Source organism: Rattus norvegicus, chromosome 14 (genome assembly GCF_021556685.1).
Source record: "Rattus norvegicus strain SHRSP/BbbUtx chromosome 14, alternate assembly SHRSP_T2T, whole genome shotgun sequence".
NCBI classification, from domain to species: domain Eukaryota; kingdom Metazoa; phylum Chordata; class Mammalia; order Rodentia; family Muridae; genus Rattus; species Rattus norvegicus.
The window spans coordinates 88,304,114-88,321,533 of record NC_141547.1 but is presented as its reverse complement, the minus strand read 5'-3'; the positions used below and the strand labels follow the sequence as shown (position 1 = coordinate 88,321,533).

At 42.0% G+C, this 17,420-nt stretch overlaps 1 protein-coding gene across 1 annotated transcript in view; it reads right to left on the bottom strand.

Moving 5' to 3' along the window:
• Positions 1 to 17,420, bottom strand: part of Abca13 (ATP binding cassette subfamily A member 13) — a 484,842-nt gene that overhangs the window by 451,086 nt on the left and 16,336 nt on the right. Inside the window, exons 4-5 of the mRNA XM_087584614.1 lie at positions 1,753 to 1,904; positions 605 to 633 (exon numbers count right to left, since the gene is read on the bottom strand). Of these exons, the coding sequence (XP_087440740.1) occupies positions 605 to 633; positions 1,753 to 1,904 (181 nt within the window). The remainder of the gene's footprint in view (positions 1 to 604; positions 634 to 1,752; positions 1,905 to 17,420) is intronic.

Here is a 17,420-nt window from a genome sequence, read left to right as displayed (position 1 = left end):
GGCCTTGAATGTCTGGAGGAACAGTGTAAGTGAAAAAGAAACTCAGTATTGAGGTTTATCCTTTGCTCAGGCCTCCACAACCTTAACTCTACTAATGGCTGGCTGTGGTGAGGATTCTTGTCTTTGAAGAATGTTTAGAAGAATTTCCACCCCTGATCATCAGAAACAAAGAGTAGTCTCTCCACCCGCACCTAGTCGTGACAACCTCAACTGTATGGAGATGATAGCAAGTCAACCCATGGAGACTATGGCCTTAACTGAAAGCCCTGTGTTTCAAGCAGGGCTAAAGTCATAGGCCAAGCACAGATCTCACAAACTTCAAGTTTCTGTTGATTTAAACTCCTCCCACAAAACAACCTGTGTGTGTGTGTGTGTGTGTGTGTGTGTGTGTGTGTGTGTTTACCACACACTGCATCCCCTCCCCATAGTCCCAGAACTCTGATTTACAAAATTAAAACCCATCATTCAATCTATGTCTGATATAAATTTATGTCTGTTTAATCCCATCCTACATGGCCAATATCAAAAAAAAAAAAATGAAGTGACTAACAGAGCCCTTTAAAATATAAACTCAGCCACAAAGAGCTATGGCTGGGATACTCACTGTTAGAAAACTGGAGCCATAAGAGGAACCTACAATAAAACACATTTCACAGATCAGCTTGTGCGACCCCAGAGGACACTGACTGCCTACCTCAGTCTGTAAGTGAAAAGAGACAAACATATGCAACAAACAGAAGGATGAACACAAAGACACCACTTGCTGCCACATCCCAAACCATATCGATACCAATTTCCCAGAAAACAAAGAGCAAATACATTTCAGAATTGTGCCAGTCTCTAATCACACCTGGCATTGTGAGTGTGCCCACGGAATGAAAAGAGTGAATGGAAACAAAGAAAAACAATCCTGAGTGTTTTGGCACACCTCTAATCCCAGCACTGGGGAAGCAGAGGCAGGAGGATTGCTAAGTTCAGAGCCTTCTTGATATTACATAGTAAGATCCAGGTCATCCAGAGCTACATAGCAAGACCCTTCCTCAGAAAACAAACAAGCAAAACCTTCAGAGGAGAGAAGAAAGAAAAGTGAAATTATTGTTTTTCAGACTTTTAAGTAACATGCTATGGGAAATAGCTCAGACAATAACGAGCTGAAAATAGATATACCCATCGCAAGATAATTAGTTCTTCTCTCAATAATATAAGAAAAAAAGAACTGTTCTTGAACCCCAACCTCCTCCAAAAAAAATGTTATTGCATATTAAGACTGATCATCACCACATAGCCCGGGCTGACCTTGAATTCAAAATCCTGCCACAGTCCCCAAAAACTGAGGCTATAGACAGGAGCCTTGGCCCCATGACAGAAACAAATAGAACTCCCTTATCTGTTGTGGAAGACCTTTTACTAAGTCACTCTTAAAAAACAAAAAGAGGAAGACAAAGTCACATCTCCAAATCAGGGCTGTGTGTAGAGACGATGTAGACAATTCTAAAACGTGGACAGGCAACATGGGAAATGTAGACGGTATTAGAGGAGATGAATTAGAAGGGTGGGCCTCAGCCTACGGGAGGGCTGGATCGCTCCTATGTTACAGCCTTTACATGCTCCGGAGAGGAAGAGCATTCCAGCGCACCCTCCAAAACAGCAAACAGTGCTGGCCTCGTCCAGCAGGGGGCGGACTTCACCTAATCCCTGGAGAATTCTTGCTCTGTGTGCAAGAAAACAAAGGTAACATTTTCAGGCTCTTACCTGGGGTCTCCGATCTTTTTAGCCAGAGTTTTTGTAAGTTCTTTGCCTTGTCCATCGTTTCCAAAATTTCCTCAGCCAGGTCCTGAATCTCATTCAAAAAGGCCAAGCTACTGACTTTTCTGTCATTAGATGCAGTTTGGAACCTAGGCAAACTTCAGACACAAAGAATAACTGTCACACGTGGGAGAACTCTCGCAGGAATCCGTTTCCCTGGCATTTAAAAGGTCTTGACACCCCGTACCACACTGTCCTCGGTGAAATATGCACATAGTTACATGCCTATCACCCGCCCAGAAAAACCCTTGACCATTGTTCAAAATGGAAAGTATCCCTAAAATATACAAATTTAAGATTAGAAAAGCATCCTTATTCTCTTCATTATCTGTAAAGCTCAAAATTTTAGTCATTAGGGTTTTTTTTTTCATTTATTCAACATGTTCTATATACTACACACCCCATGCAAGGTGCTGAGAGTGAGCATTAGCAGGGAACAGAGAGCATTGTGGGAAGACGTAGATGCTATGAGACAAGAAATAAATGGGACTGGATGGCAGAGAAGGGATCGTAGCTGATAGCTGATAAATGGAATGTCGCGGGCATGAGAAGGACTGGGGAGTCTGTGCTGGGGGATGGGGGCACCCATGGGGTAAGAAGAGTCAGTCTAGGCTGTGAATGTGGAACCCAGGGGTGAGAAGAGTCAGAAGTATCTAGACAAGAACGGTGAAATTCGATGGTGCCAGAGAATTCCAAGCAGAGTTAGTTGTGAGAAGGCAACCACTGGACAGCAGGCTGGATCTGCTGGCGTGATCCATCTAAAGAGGAGAAACCCACCAAGCACACCGATAGTGTAAAAACATCATTTGCTGAGCCCGGCACCTGCTCATAGTAAAAAGTCCCTGAAAATGAAATCGACTTTTTTTTTTAACTTGTAAGGAACATTTGCAGAAGGCCTACGGCGAGCTTCCTTTGGACAGCGGGGACCTCGAGGCTTTCTCACAAAGATCGGGAACCAGGAACGGCAGTCCTTCCTCCCCATACATTTTAAATACCTGCTGAAACCACATGGGGATGAGGGCAGAATAGAAATAAAGACTCGTGGATTTAAGAAGAATCAATGCTGGGCTGGAGAGGTGGCTCGGTGGTTAAAAGCAAGTGTTGTTTTGCAGAGAACCCAGGTTTATTCCAACACCTACATCGTAGCTTAAAACCATATGTGCATAACTACATTCCAAAGGGATTCAAAGCCTCAGTCTTACCTCAGGCACCAGATATACATATGGTAGACAAATATGTCTAGGAAAAATACACATACATACAAAATATTAAAACCAACAGGAAGTTTTTAAATAAAGAAACAATTAAAGGCCTTTCTTCAAGGAAGCATAGTCGTACACGGATTCAAAATATTGTGAGTAAAGTTCAAAAGAATTTTGAAAGTTAAACTAAGAATTGGTCTCTTCCCTGTGCTCCCCCAAGGAACAAGTACACTTGACGTTAGAAGGGTGAGCCTTGTGGCCGCAGAGTGAGGAAAAGATGGAGGGTGGGGTTTTGGAGGAAGGGGAAAGCAGACAGATTCAGGACCCACTGTGACCTTAACAAATTAGGTGTGGAGCAGTAATTACACTTATTCTTTTCTGTATTTCTTTTATTAAATTGTTAATTTAATAAAATTGCTTTTACCTCTTTCACTTTACATCCTGCCCTCCTCTGGTCATACCCCACTCAATCCTTCCCCCTCCCCCATCCCCTTAGCCTCTGAATGGGTGGGGGCCCCTGGGTATTACCCCACCCTAGTCTATCAAGTCTCTGTGAGGCTAGGTGAATCCTCTCCTTCTGAGGCCAGACAAGGCAGCCCAGCTAGAAGAACATATCTCACAAACAGCCAACAGCTTTTGGGATATCCTCTGCTCTAGTTGTCCAGGACCCCCATGAAGACCAAGCTGCACATCTGCTACATAAGTACAGGGAGGTCCAGCCTGTGTATGTTCTTCCCCTATCTATCTCTGATGCTTTGACATGTTGAGGGCTTGCTGGTCCTAAATGGCGAGCCCTGCTGGGTAAACAGTCCTTAGATATGGCAGACATCACTGCTAGGTGGTTAAATTCATCCATGCCTATGTGTTTACCTGACTTGAATGGGGATTTATGGAGAGGGATATGGGCTGGACTTCCAAGATGCTGGCAGATGCTGGCACAAGTAGCTTCTCCTGGAGTAAGGTGGAAATACAGGATCAAGCCTGCAACACCACTCATCATCCAGAAAGAGAACACAGGGGCTCTATTGAGGATGGTGATAATTGGCTCCACGTACTGAGTAGCCAAGGATTTTAACTATTTCCCCATGGAGATGTTTAGTTTATGTACACAAGTTATTTGTTTTAAGTGGATCATCCTTTTAATCACATTTATTTGCTTTTAATTTTATTTTAGCATTGAGCAATGTTTCTTCTCCTACAAGATAATATTTAAGACATTTAATACAAACAGAGAAAAACTCCATCAATTCTAACTCTAGGAGAACAGGTGAATAATAACCTATGTTTCTGAAAGGATTTTCTTTACCTTAAAAACAGGTCCTAGAAATGTAACCCTGAAGAAAGGCCCAGAGTGAGTAACAGAACAGGTAGGAAATTCGGTCACTAGTGACTCTTGGGTGCCTCCTCCACCCAACTCCCACACAGGGGTGGCAAAGGCTGTTGGGTACCTGCCTTGTCATCCATGCCTCCTACCAGAGGCCAACCCAATGTTGTAGAGAAGTGCAGGCTGAAATTTTAAAAATCAAAGAATAAGCCTGATGTACTTTTCTAAATCATTTAACAACAATGTATGATTTATGTGTGTGAGAAATACACATTTCCCTATGCAGTGCAGGCTGGTCTTGAACTCACAATCTTCTTTCTTTACTCTCCTGAGTACTGATATGTGCCCAGGGCCAAATTGGGAAAAAGAAATGTGTGTGCGTGAGTGTGTGTGTATGTGTGTGTACATGTGTGCGTGCACATCTGCATGTGTGTGCATGCATGTATTTGTGTCTATATTTGTGTGTATGTGTGTTTTTGAGTGTATGTATGTATATACATGTATGTTTATGAGTGTGTATGTGTATATACGTGTATGTATTTGTGAGTATGTATCCATGTATATATGTGTCTGAGTGTTTATAAATATGTGTATATATGTATTGTATTTGTGCATGTATATGTATTTGTGTGCATGTATGTGTGTATGCATTATGTAAGGCTTGTGTGCTTGTGTATGCTTAGCATATGTGTTTGTGCATATGTGTATATTTGTATATATATGTGTATATATGTGTGTGTGTATTTAGGTGTGTTTTTGTGTGTACATGTGTGTGTGTTTTTCTGTGTATGTGTTTGGGTATATATGTTTGCGTGTATGTATATGCATCTGTGTGTATGTACGTAGATGTGTGTACATGTGTTTGTATGTGTATGTGTATGTGTTTATGCAATGTGTTTGTATGTATGTGTTTTCATTTGTTTATGTGTATTTTTGTGTTTGTATGTATATGTTTTGTGTGTATATGTATCTTTGTATGTGTCTGTGTGTCTGTGTGTGTAATGAGAAAATATCCTCATGACTATATACCAGCACTGTTCAGCTGCTTACAGTGAAGCTCAGATTCAGTAAAAATTCATTTTAATTGGTAAAATTACTAATTCGGCATAAAATAGAAAAGTCATTCCACAAGGTGCTGCAAGTCTGTTAAAGTAACTAAGCACCTAGTTAAGTCTAGCATATCCAAAAGTGAAAAAGGGATTACGTTAAGAATTTTTCCTGACTACAAATTATAGAACCCCTTAGAGATTTTTAATCCTGTGTTATTTTTATAAATTAGAGAACTTTAGAAATAAATAACAAAGCTTGCATGACAAGGAGGAATCCCCTCCACAAACATGGTCATTCACTGCTCAGGGACTACAGTGAAACCCCGTATCGCTGATAAATAAAACAAGCTCAATGCTTCACCTGGGTCAGAGAGCATTCAGAGAGGAAGAAACTGTTCTCTTCATGCAAACAGAGACTGCTAGCAGCCCAGGCAACCCAGTGCATGGAGGCCATCTTCAACAACAGGTGGCTCTTATGAGCCTCTAGAATCTCAGAGAGAGAGAGAGAGAGAGAGAGAGAGAGAGAGAGAGAGAGAGAGAGAGAGAGAGAGAGGCCTTTTTCTTGAGCGTTTCAAATTCCAAAAACACAAGAGGAAATCAGTTAGGTTTCTCTTGAAAGACTTTATATTAAAACCCCAAAAATGGCCTCTAAAGACATCTGTGAACTGCTCTCCAGCCTCAACCTCACCAAATGCCCAACATCTTCCTGGAGAGCTGGGGATTACCAAGTTGAAGGGGCCGGTATAAGAAAGTGGACACGAGTAACAAGAAGCTGATTTTAAGGTCTACGTATTATTCTAAAGATGATTCATTGCATCCCTATGTTCTTATGATCAACAAAGGAAGGACATAGAAAATCTTTCGTTCAGCCTTACAATGTGTATATATGAGGACAAGGGAGACAGAGTGGAGAAGGAAGAGAGGTGGAGAGGTAGAGGTGCAGATTCTTGATATAACAGGGAAATTCCAGCACTGTATCAGGGTGTGGGAGGGCAGCTTCCTCCTTCCTCAGTCCAGTTCTTCACTGACACTTAACTATGCAAAGTCTGATCCTGCCCTAGTAAACTGAAGCTCACGCAAATTGTGCTAATATTCTACAAGGCCAGTAGACTTAAAACTGGTACAACCACTCTGAAAACCAATCCGGAGGTTCCTCAGAAAACTGTAAATTGATCTACCTAAAGACCCAGCTATACCACTCTTGGGAATATACCCAAAAGATGCCCCATCGTGCCACAAGAGCACATGTTCTGCAGCCTTATTTTCAAAGCCAGAAGCTGGAAACAACCCAGATGTTCCACAACAGAAAAATGGATACAGAAAATGTGGCTCATTTACACGATGGGATACTACTCAGCTATTAAGAACAAGGGCATCATGAGTTTTGCAGGCAAATGAATGGAACTAGAAAATATCATCCAGAGTGAGGTACCTCAGACCCAAAAGGTCGTGCATGGTTATGTACTCACTAATAAGTGGTTATTAGCAATAAAGTACAGAATACCCAGGACACAGTCCACAGAATTCAAAAAGGTTAACAAGCCAAAGGGCCAAGTAAAGATGCCTCAGTCTCACTTATGAGGGAGAAGAAAGGAATCACAGGAGGGGGAAGAAGGAAGGGACTTCAATGGGAAAGGAAACAGGGAGGGGAAGGGGAATAAGATTAGGTAATGGGTGATGGGAACAGGACTGAAGCCCTAAGGGCCAACAGAAAGAATAGAAACAGGCAACCTCGGGAGGTAGAAGGTGGGGGTCCCTCTAGAATGTACCAGAGACCTGGGAGGTGATAGACTCTCAGGACTCAAGGGGAGACCTTAGATGAAATGCCCTACAGAGGGAACTTGTAGAGCACACATCCAGTAGAAAGACAGGGCATCAGGGATGGGTTGCCATTGCACAGTCAAAAACTCTGACCCTTAATTGTTCCTATCTGAAAGAACTGCAGATACAAAATTGGAAAAGCCTGAGGAAAAGGAGGTTCAGTGACAGGCCCAAATTGGGATCCAGCTCGAGGGGAGGACCCAAGGCCTAACACTATTACAGTGTGCTCACAAAAAGGAGCCTATTATGACTGCCCTCCAAAAGACCCAACAAGCGGCTGAAAGAGTCAAATGCAGATATTTACACCCAACCAATGGACAGAAGCTGGTGCCCCATGTGATTGAAATAGGGAAAAGCTGGAAGAAACTTAGGAGGGTGATCCTATAGGAAGACCAGCAGTCTCAACTAACCTGCACCCTGAGATCTCTCAGACCATGAGCCAAGCAGCATACACCACCTGATGTGAGGCCCCCAACACATACACAGCAGAGGACTGCCAGGTCTGGACTCAGAGAAGACGCACCTAACCCTCAGAAGACTTGAGGCCCCAGGGAGTGAGAAGGTCTGGTGGGGTGGGGGTTAGGAACATCCTTGTGGAGACCGGGGGTGGGGTTGGGGGGTGAGGGGTGCAGTATGGGATATGGAACAGTCAGAGGGTGGATTAAAGAATAAAGACAGGGGCTGGGGATTTAGCTCAGTGGTAGAGCGCTTACCTAGGAAGCACAAGGTCCTGGGTTCGGTCCCCAGCTCCGAAAAAAAGAACAAAAAAAAAAAAGAATAAAGACAAAAGAAAAATGTAGTGGCTGTGAAGAGTGCCAGTGTTGCAGATCCGGAGCGAAATGACCTTGAGTGATTTTTAGTTTCCTGAACATGCATAACCCACCCCTGAGTCTCACCTATCAGGTAAAACCTTTGGAATGTGTTAACTTTCCAAATCAGTAGCCTCAATCAAGCTAAAATTTTGTCATCAGATATCATCTGAAACATAACTGTAACCCAGCTACCTGAGGTACCAACCAATATAACTGGGAAATGACTTGATTTGTGGCTTCCTTTTGGCTTGCGACAGTAAGAAGTTCACGTAATGCCTTTCATGATAAAACATAGTATTCTATGCCATCTGGGTCTGTGGGCTTGTCTCATGGTTGCTCATTCTTGATACAGAGCGAACTATGTCTTCACAGAGACCCACTCAACATTCAGGTACTGAGAAAGGCAGCAAGGTGTGGACAGAAAACTGGTGACTTGGTTACTTAACTCTCGTATCCTTAGTTTGGGAACAGGGGTTTTCTGGGAAATAACTCCTGCTGAAGCAGCAGGGGATTAGGAAATGAAACTTAGTTACTTGAGGTCTTCATTAACTCTTCATGAACCAGAGGGAAATGGGGGGAGGGGAGAGACAGACAGACAGACAGACAGAGAGAGAGGGGGGAGAGGGAAGGGGGGGAGGGGAAGAAAGAAGGAAAGTAATGCATATACACAGACACATGCACACTTGATGAAGCAAAAAAAAAATTCACCACCACTTTATTGTTGTTCTTAATTTTTATACCTACTCAGGATAATTGATTACATGGGATAATGGATTACACAGTTTTGTAAACATTTCTACATTCCGTAAGTTCATAAAAAGTCTAAGGCAATAATCCATGTCGTAGAAGGAAAGGTATAAGCAGGTACAGCAGTCTGGTTTCCGTGTCTTTTTGTTAAGACTAGTACCTGACTCAACACTCATTGTCTATTTTCTAGCTCCACAAGTTCATTGTAAGTTTAAAGAAATGGTTTTGTAGGTCACAACTCCGCATGGGTTTGCCAAGATACAAATCATCCGTCTTATTATTTTGAAGTCTTGTATAGGTGAACTAGTCCATCATTTATTTTCTGTCCTTGCACCTACAATAAATTACCCATTCCCAGTTTATGTCCCTTACTTACCAGTTAGTGATCTCATTCCTAACCTAGAAGGAATGTTTTCCTTGATTATAAATTTGTTCTAAGCCTGTTTTCTTTTCCTAATGCAATTAGCCCGTGACACATGAAGGTTTACAGAGCTCTATTTGCAGCTTTTATTCTGTAAAGAGCTTAAGATTACTTGTATCAATTTAGGAGTTTTATAAAAGCATTATCAGGAGTTATGAGATCATCAGTTCATCTACACAGGATTACTACATAAAAGTCTACCTTCATATTGATTCTGCAGGAAATCTGCCCAAAGAATAGGTAAATACCCAGGAAATTATTAAGCTATTTATTAGTGGTAGGAAAGGCATATCAGCAGTGAGAAGCAGTCCTGGGGTGAGGTCTCTGGGGTCCTTGCCTCTAGAGCACATCTACTATAGCCTTGCAAACTATTGATTCATCTCCAGAAGGCTCACTTGCTTGTCACAGCCTTTCCTAGATAGCTTCTGTCACCTCTTATTCCCTTTGAGGTGAGGGCTGTGTTTACATGGATACCAGGTTAGGAAGAAGATGTGTCAGAGAAAATTCACTTAAAAGAAATGACTCAACTGCTTTCTCAGCCCTCCACTGGCACCAAGTATCAGTTCAAAGAAACCAGATGTGATACACTGAAACAGCTATGTGTTTCTCCATGTGGGGAATCTGAGGTCGCCTGCAGAGAAGAGGCTGCAAAGTATGGGTCAGGCTAGTGCCTGGGCTTGCCAATGAGGAGTCAGAAACGCATTAGATTCCCTTGTAGTCCAAACCTTTGTGAAAGTGTCATCGCAATCGGAAAACCCACCTTTCAAGTGAGGCCACAATTCCCACTTAACAGGGATGGCGTAAGGATGAGCTAGCCCCTATTTCTTAGAGAATAATGGTGACGGATCATAGGAGTGCAAACGAGGCAGCCCCATACTGCTTGCAGAAGTAGGCAAGCTGCCGAAACAGTGTGATAATTTAATTACTTTAAGTAATTCTTACATATTAATTTACATACAGAACATTTTCTGGTCGAATTATTATTGTTTCTTGGATAGCTATGTGCCTCTCTATAGCAGAGCATAAGTGAGGGATCAAGGCACATCAGGGTCCGGGAGAAAAATCAGCAAAACCAAAAAAACAGAGGACCCAAGAGGAGCCACAAGAACCTTTCAATGGAGTTTGAGGGGAAATCAACAGGGCAGGCAAGCTGAATATCTGAACAACTGCCTAAGAAGAGAGATGGGCAAGAAGAGGAAGAAAGTTGTGTTCTATGAGTGGAAACAAGTCTGTGAGCAGCTGTGTGCATGTGTACACGTTCAGGTGCATGTGCGCACATGTGTCTGTCTGTCTGTTGAGGAAGGAGATCACTTATATCATCTGGCCAGCCTGCTTCAGATTTTGGCTGGACACCTTGGGAAGGGCTACTGGAGCCTATAAATATATACCTTATTAAGGTGATAAGCATTCCTCTTGTTTCCTTAATGAGTCTTTAATTATCAGCTTTGTTGAGGTAGTCAACCCACACATGTACATACATACACATATACACACATGTATGCACATACATACAAACACACAGATACACACAACACACACATACATACACACTAACACATACTCAGACACACAAACACAGATACTAACACAACTATACACAACACAAAAAGGAACTGTCCAAGTACTGAAATCTCCAGAAAGGAAGTCTGGCTGTAGATGTTCAACACCGAGGAGAGAGGGAAGTCAATGCTATAGACACAGGTTTTTCTTTTGGGGTGATTGAAAAAATAATCAACTGATTATGATGACCAATGTTAACTGTAATTTACAACTGTGAATATGTCAAAACTACTGGGTTGCATACTTCAAATGAGTCATTCAGATGATGTTGTGAATTAAATCTCAATTCGTCATTTCATCGTTTTTGTAAAAACATACCAGTCAAAACCCTAGCATGTACTTTGTAGAAATAAACAAGCAAATTTTGAAAATTGATGTGATATCCATAAGCCCTAGAAAAGCAAAAAAAAACTTTTAAAAAGGACAAAACTGAAAACTTATACAAAACTGAAAGCTCGAAGACTTTTCCTGACCTACTGTCACTAAAGGTACTGACCTCTAGGTTAGAAAGGACAGTGGATCAAGAGAAACCTGAAGCAGAATTGCATGCTACCATCGCCTCAACCAACCTTTTCACAGTCAGACAAAGATGTTCATTCTGCACAAGGAAGAGAAGCAGTTTAGAAAACTGGCTTCCATAAAAACCCAAACGCTTGGGGCCGGAGAGATGGCTCAGTGGTTAAGAGCACCGACTGCTCTTCCACAGGTCCTGAGTTCAATTCCCAGCAACCACATGGTGGCTCACAACCATCTGTAATGGAATTCGATGCTCTCTTCTGGTATGTCTGAAGACAGCAACAGTGTACTTACATACATAAAATAAATAAATAAAAAAACAAGCAAACAAACAAAAACCCAAACACTTAAGTTTTCAGATGAAGACCTTAACTCCAATGTGAAAAGGCATCAAAGAATCAAACATAAAGTATGTAGCTGCAATAATAAAGTCCTATGCACTAGGTGTGTGGAGTAACACGAAGGTCTCTTCTCACTGATGTAGAAGCTGGAGGCCTGATAGCAGGGGCCATGTAGGCTGGGCTCAGAGGTAGGGAAGGGGAGTCTTCCCAGTGTTCACATGGTCATTCTTCGATATGGATTAACAGAACAGAGGAAGTGCTGGGTGTCTCTCCCTTTCCTTGTAAGAGGTCTAATAGACCAAACACGCACCAGTGAGATAACTTTGAACATTAATTCTTTAAAGTCCCTTATCATTGGCACAGCCATATAAGGCTAATATCTGAAACAGCACAGTTTAGTCTATAACTTGTATGCTCAGCACCTAAACCTCAAAAATTAAGGCCTTCTCTCTTTTTTATTTTTTTATTAGATATATTTCTTTACTTACATTTCAAATGGTATTCCCTTTCCCGGTTTTCTGTCCATAAGCCCACATCCCCAGTCCCTCTCCCATACGGGTGTTCCCCCTATCCACCTTCCTTACTGCCCCACCAACATTCCCCTGCACTGGGGATCCAACCTTGGCAGGACCAAGGGCTTCCTCTTCCCCTGGTACCCCAACAAGGCTATTCTCTGCTACATATGCAGTTGGAGCCCAGGGTCAGTCCATATATAGCCTTTGGATAGTGGTTTAGTCCCTGGAAGCTCTGGTTGGTTGGCATTGTTGTTCTTATGGGGTTGTAAGCTCCTTCAGCTCTTTCAATACTTACTCTAATTCCCCCCAGGGGGGTCCTGTTCTCAGTTCAGTAATTTGTTACTAGCATTGACCTCTGTATGGGACATGCTCTGAATGTGTCTCTCAGGAGAGATCTATATCCACTTCCTTTCAGCATGCACTTTTTAGCTTTATCAATCTTATCTAGTTTTGGTGGCTGTATATATATAGGACACATGTGGAGCAGGCTCTGAATGGCCGTTCCTTTAGTCACTGCTCTAAACTTTGCTTCCATATCTCCTCCTATGGATATTTTTTCCCTTTCAAGGAGTGGGAGCATCCAAATTTTGGTCATCCTATTTCTTGAGCTTCCTGTGGTGTATGGATTATATCTTGGGTAATTCGAGCTTTTGGGCTAATATCCACTTATCAATGAGTGCATACCAAATATGTTTTTATGTGATTGGGTTATAAGGCCTTCTAACAACTTATGTTCAATTGCGAAGGCCCCAAAGTCTTGACTCATTTCATCATGGATTCTGAAGTTCATAAGCTTTGCTACATATTAGCTAAGGAGATGAGTGACACTTAAGGAGCAACTCATCATCAAAGAAGCATCTTCCAGTCAAAAACGTAAGAATTCAGAGAAGGGATTTTTTTTTCTTCAAAATATACTGGTGGCCCAGCAGAGCAGAGGACTTGACATTTCAAACAAGAGAAACTCTAAGACAGAAGAGAATGGGATATATGAAATAAGCCCAAAATCAATGAAGCACTTTAAATTAGGTCTTATGGCTCAAGTTTAATTCTGCTTCATTCAATATTCTGAACTCCAAGGCAGCTGTGGTAATGGTGGCATATACAAGGCTTTTCAGAAAGTTCACCCATAGGCTCTCTGTGGAAATACCATCTCTGAGTCTTTCTGAAAACTCCAAATAGAAACTAGCATGCAAGGGTGTTCCCACCTCAGAGACACTGGTTAGGGGCATTGAACAATGAGATTTTAATCACAACAATAGGTGTCTCAGGCTTCTATCGCTGTGCTGAAACACCATGGCCATAAGCACGTTTAGAAGAAAAGGGTTTATTTCATATTACATTTCCAAGTAACAGTACATCACTGAGGAGGGGTGTCAAGGCAAGAACTCAGGCAGGGCAGAAAAAGGGAGGCAGGAACTAAATGTAAACACTGAAGGCCACTGCTCAATAGCTTGCTCCTTGTGTTTTGCCCAGCCTTCATTCTTACAGCTCCAGAATCACTAGCCCAGAAGTGGCACACACAGACACACACACACACACACACACACACACACACACAGAGAGAGAGAGAGAGAGAGAGAGAGAGAGAGAGAGAGAGAGAGCGAGAGAGAGCAATCACTAAAGAAAATGCACTACAGACTTGCCTATAGGACAGTCTTACTGGAAGCATTTTCTCAACTATGGTTTCTCCGCAATTAAGTCCAGCTTGTTTCAAGTTGACATAAAACTAGGCAGAGCAACTAGCCTCTTGTCATCTCATCACACAAGCACATCACTACTCCACTAGAACCCTTCCTTTCTCATTTGTCCCCAGTCTGGCATGATAACATTAAAATTGCAGAATAAAGGTTACAACTTTTAAATGCCCACATTCTTGGGGGGGGAAAGACTAAAACACTTTGAAATTTTGTTTCTTTAAAGCATCCAAAGTCTCTTGCAAAGTTCAAAGCTTCTGGAAAACACCCAAAGCTCTCTAAAATATCCAAAATCTCTCTAAAACTTCAAAGAGTCCAAAAGTTCAAAGTCATTCAACAGCAGGCTTCAGTAATATCAGAATAAGTTAAATACATTCTTATTTCAAGAGGGAAGAAGACCTAGGCAAAACCAACTCCAACAGTGTAAAGCTCATTGTCAGACATCTGGGATTCATTCAGAAACTCCCGAGTTCCTTCAAATGCCTTGGAACAACATTCACAGCACACAGAGCTTGTTTTCTAGGATCAGACTGGTTCCATTCCATGCTGGCTATTGTCAGTGGCAGTCGTCCCATGCTATTGGCATCTACAAAAGGTTGAGGCTTCCTCTGTAGTTGGGCTGTATCTTTTCCCTTATCCACTCCTGTGTGTCAGGGACTCTAATCCTGCCACATTGTGTCAAGCCTCAAATTCTCTCCATTGACCCCTTCAATCAGGGTTTCCACTGGGGCTGGGGTTTGATGCCATGACCCATTCATACCCTCGATTCCCTTAACACCAGATAACTATTACACTGCCAAGTTTGACGGCCAACAGGAGATACAATGTGGCTGCCTCTGGAACATATCTTCAGTGTGCTAACTCTGAGAAAACACTTCCCAGAAGATTCCAAATGTCCTACAAAACAAATGTTTCATTTGAATAGATCTTATACCTTTCAGTTCTTCATCTCTAGCTGAAAAGACAGCACAGACTCTTAAGACAAACTCTGTAACCAGCACTGATAGGATCTTTGCCTCGCTCTGAAGCTTTATAACCCAGACCTCCACTGAGGTCTTGCACCTGCTCTAAGCATTATCATCTAAGTTACCACAATGGCTCATTAAACTTAGAGCACTCAATGGCTTCTCCAGATCAAACTCCCTGTCTTAGTCAGGGTTTGTATTCCTGCACAAAACATCATGACCAAGAAGCAAATTGAGGAGGAAAGAGTTTATTCAGTTCACACTTCCATATTGCTGCCAATATGGAAAGTCATTACCAAAGGAAGTCAGGATAGGAACTCACACAGGGCAGGAACTTGGAGGCAGGAGCTGATGCAGAGGCCATAGAGGGATGTTACTTACTGGCTTGCTTCCCCTGGCTTGCTCAGCTTGCTATCTTATAGAACCCAGGACCACCAGCTCAGGGATGGCACCACCCACAATGGGCTGGGCCCTCCCCCCTTGATCACTAGTTGAGAAAATGCCTTGCAGCTGGATCTCATGGAGGCATTTCCTCAGGGGAGGCTCCTTTCTCTGTGATAATACTCCAGCTGATATCAAGTTGACACACAAAACCAGCCAGTACACCCCCAAAACATGGTCAGGTCTATCACAGAAATACCTCACAAATATGCTACCAACTGTTACCTTATCTAGGGTTTCTATTGCTGTGATAAAATGCCATGATCATAAGCAAGTTTGAGAGGATGGAACTGATTTCATGTTAAATTCCACTCCCACGTATGAAGGCTGCTTTGAATGAAGCAAGATTCAGCTACTCATGAAAAAAGCTGGATCCTGGGCCATCAGAGAATCTTAAAAAGTAGACAGGACAAAACTTGCTGCAGACAGCAGCAGAGAAAGCAGCAGAGGGGGAATGATAGTGTAGAGGTTAAAAATACTTCAAACTGGAAAAACATACAGGGGTGGTCATGGCATATGAATAATTAGAATAAATGAAACTATTTAAGATTTCTGTTTTTAAGATTATATGTCTATGCAGAGGTAGGGTACACAAACACACACACACACACACACACACACACACACACACACACACGTGAAGATGCCCTCAGAGACCAGAAGAGGGAATCTGGTCTCATGGAGATGAAGTTGTGTCCTGAAGGGAGTGCTGGGAACTGAATTGGCATCCTCTGCAAAAGCAGGACATGGCTTCAGCCACTGAGCCAGCTCTCCAGCCCAATTCTTTTCTTCTTAGTAGAAGTAGCTTTTTAAAGCAGAAATTGAAGGCGAATGTCTAAATGTGGGGCACAAGGAAAGTTATGCAGGACAGAGCAAAAGAACATGTTGGCTGGGTTAACTTCACCCCACCTCTTAACGATGATTGGCAGTGGGAGAGATCAAATGTGCAGAATATATGAGCATAATAGAACATTTCAAATGTGCTTATTCACTTTATCTTAAACTAGGAGCAGTTCTCCACCACACCACACCCCCAAAACAAAAAAAAAAAAACACTCTATGGGAATTACCTGCTGTCACCAATGATTGTGGGTTTGCCCTGAAATCCTCTTATTGAAGCAGAGACAAGCTCCCTCCAAAGCCAGGAATGAGGAAGCTGATTTTCATACTCACGCTCCCATATCAGAAAGTACCTGGAGGTTCTGCCCAAGGTAAGCTTCCCCCAGGTGATTAGAAAGATCCTGGTCATTCATGCAGCAAATTAACCATGGTGATATCTAAGTAGTTTTGAAATGAAAACTCGTTTTCAGGTATTTGTAAACCAAGATATTCAGAAGGGAGTTGCTAAGGGTTTTTGTGGCTGTTGTTTGGCGTTCCTTTGCTGCTATTTTGGTTTGGTTTGATTTGGTTTGGTGTTTGTTTTTTCTTTGAACTTCAGCAGAATTCATACTTGAAACATGAACATAGATTGGCAATCCCGGCAGGGCAGGTCTGGAAATGAGGCTCCCCTCAAAGCTGCCTTCCCACCAGAGCTCTTCCCTCACCACTAGTACTGTTCCTTCTGTTGTCATCTTGCATTTCCCACACCTCTAAGTTGACCCTGCTCAATCCCAAAAAAAAAAGCATTTTAGTCTCAGTTCTTAAAGCTTAGTAATGCTGAAGATGTTTACAACAGACTATGGTTTCAAGGATGTGAGATGAGCACAGTATTGACTTTATAATCCCCAAGTTTCTGCAAACTAGAGTGTGAGTGCTAAAATGGAGGAGCACACAGACAAAAGGTAAGTAAATAAATAAATAAATCTAGTTATTTCTTGGGGTAGCGTGGAGGGGAAGTCTACCAGACCAACACCAATACTTCTACAAATAGTCCATAAAATTAAAAAAAAAAGAAAGAAAAGAATCCTGCCAATCTCACAGTAAGTTAATTTTATCCTGATTATCAAAACCAGATAAAAACACAACAAAAATAAAAAATTATTGGCCAATTTCCTGGAAAAAACATAGACAATGAAATTTTTCAACAATACAAATTGCAAACCAGTTTCAAAAATATATCAAAAATCATCATGATCAAGTTGACTTTACTTTAGAGATACAGGTTCAATATGTGTAAATTAATACAACCCAATCACATATACTCAGAAATCACATGATCTTAATATATAAAAGGCCTTTGATAAAATCCACTATCTCTTCATGATAA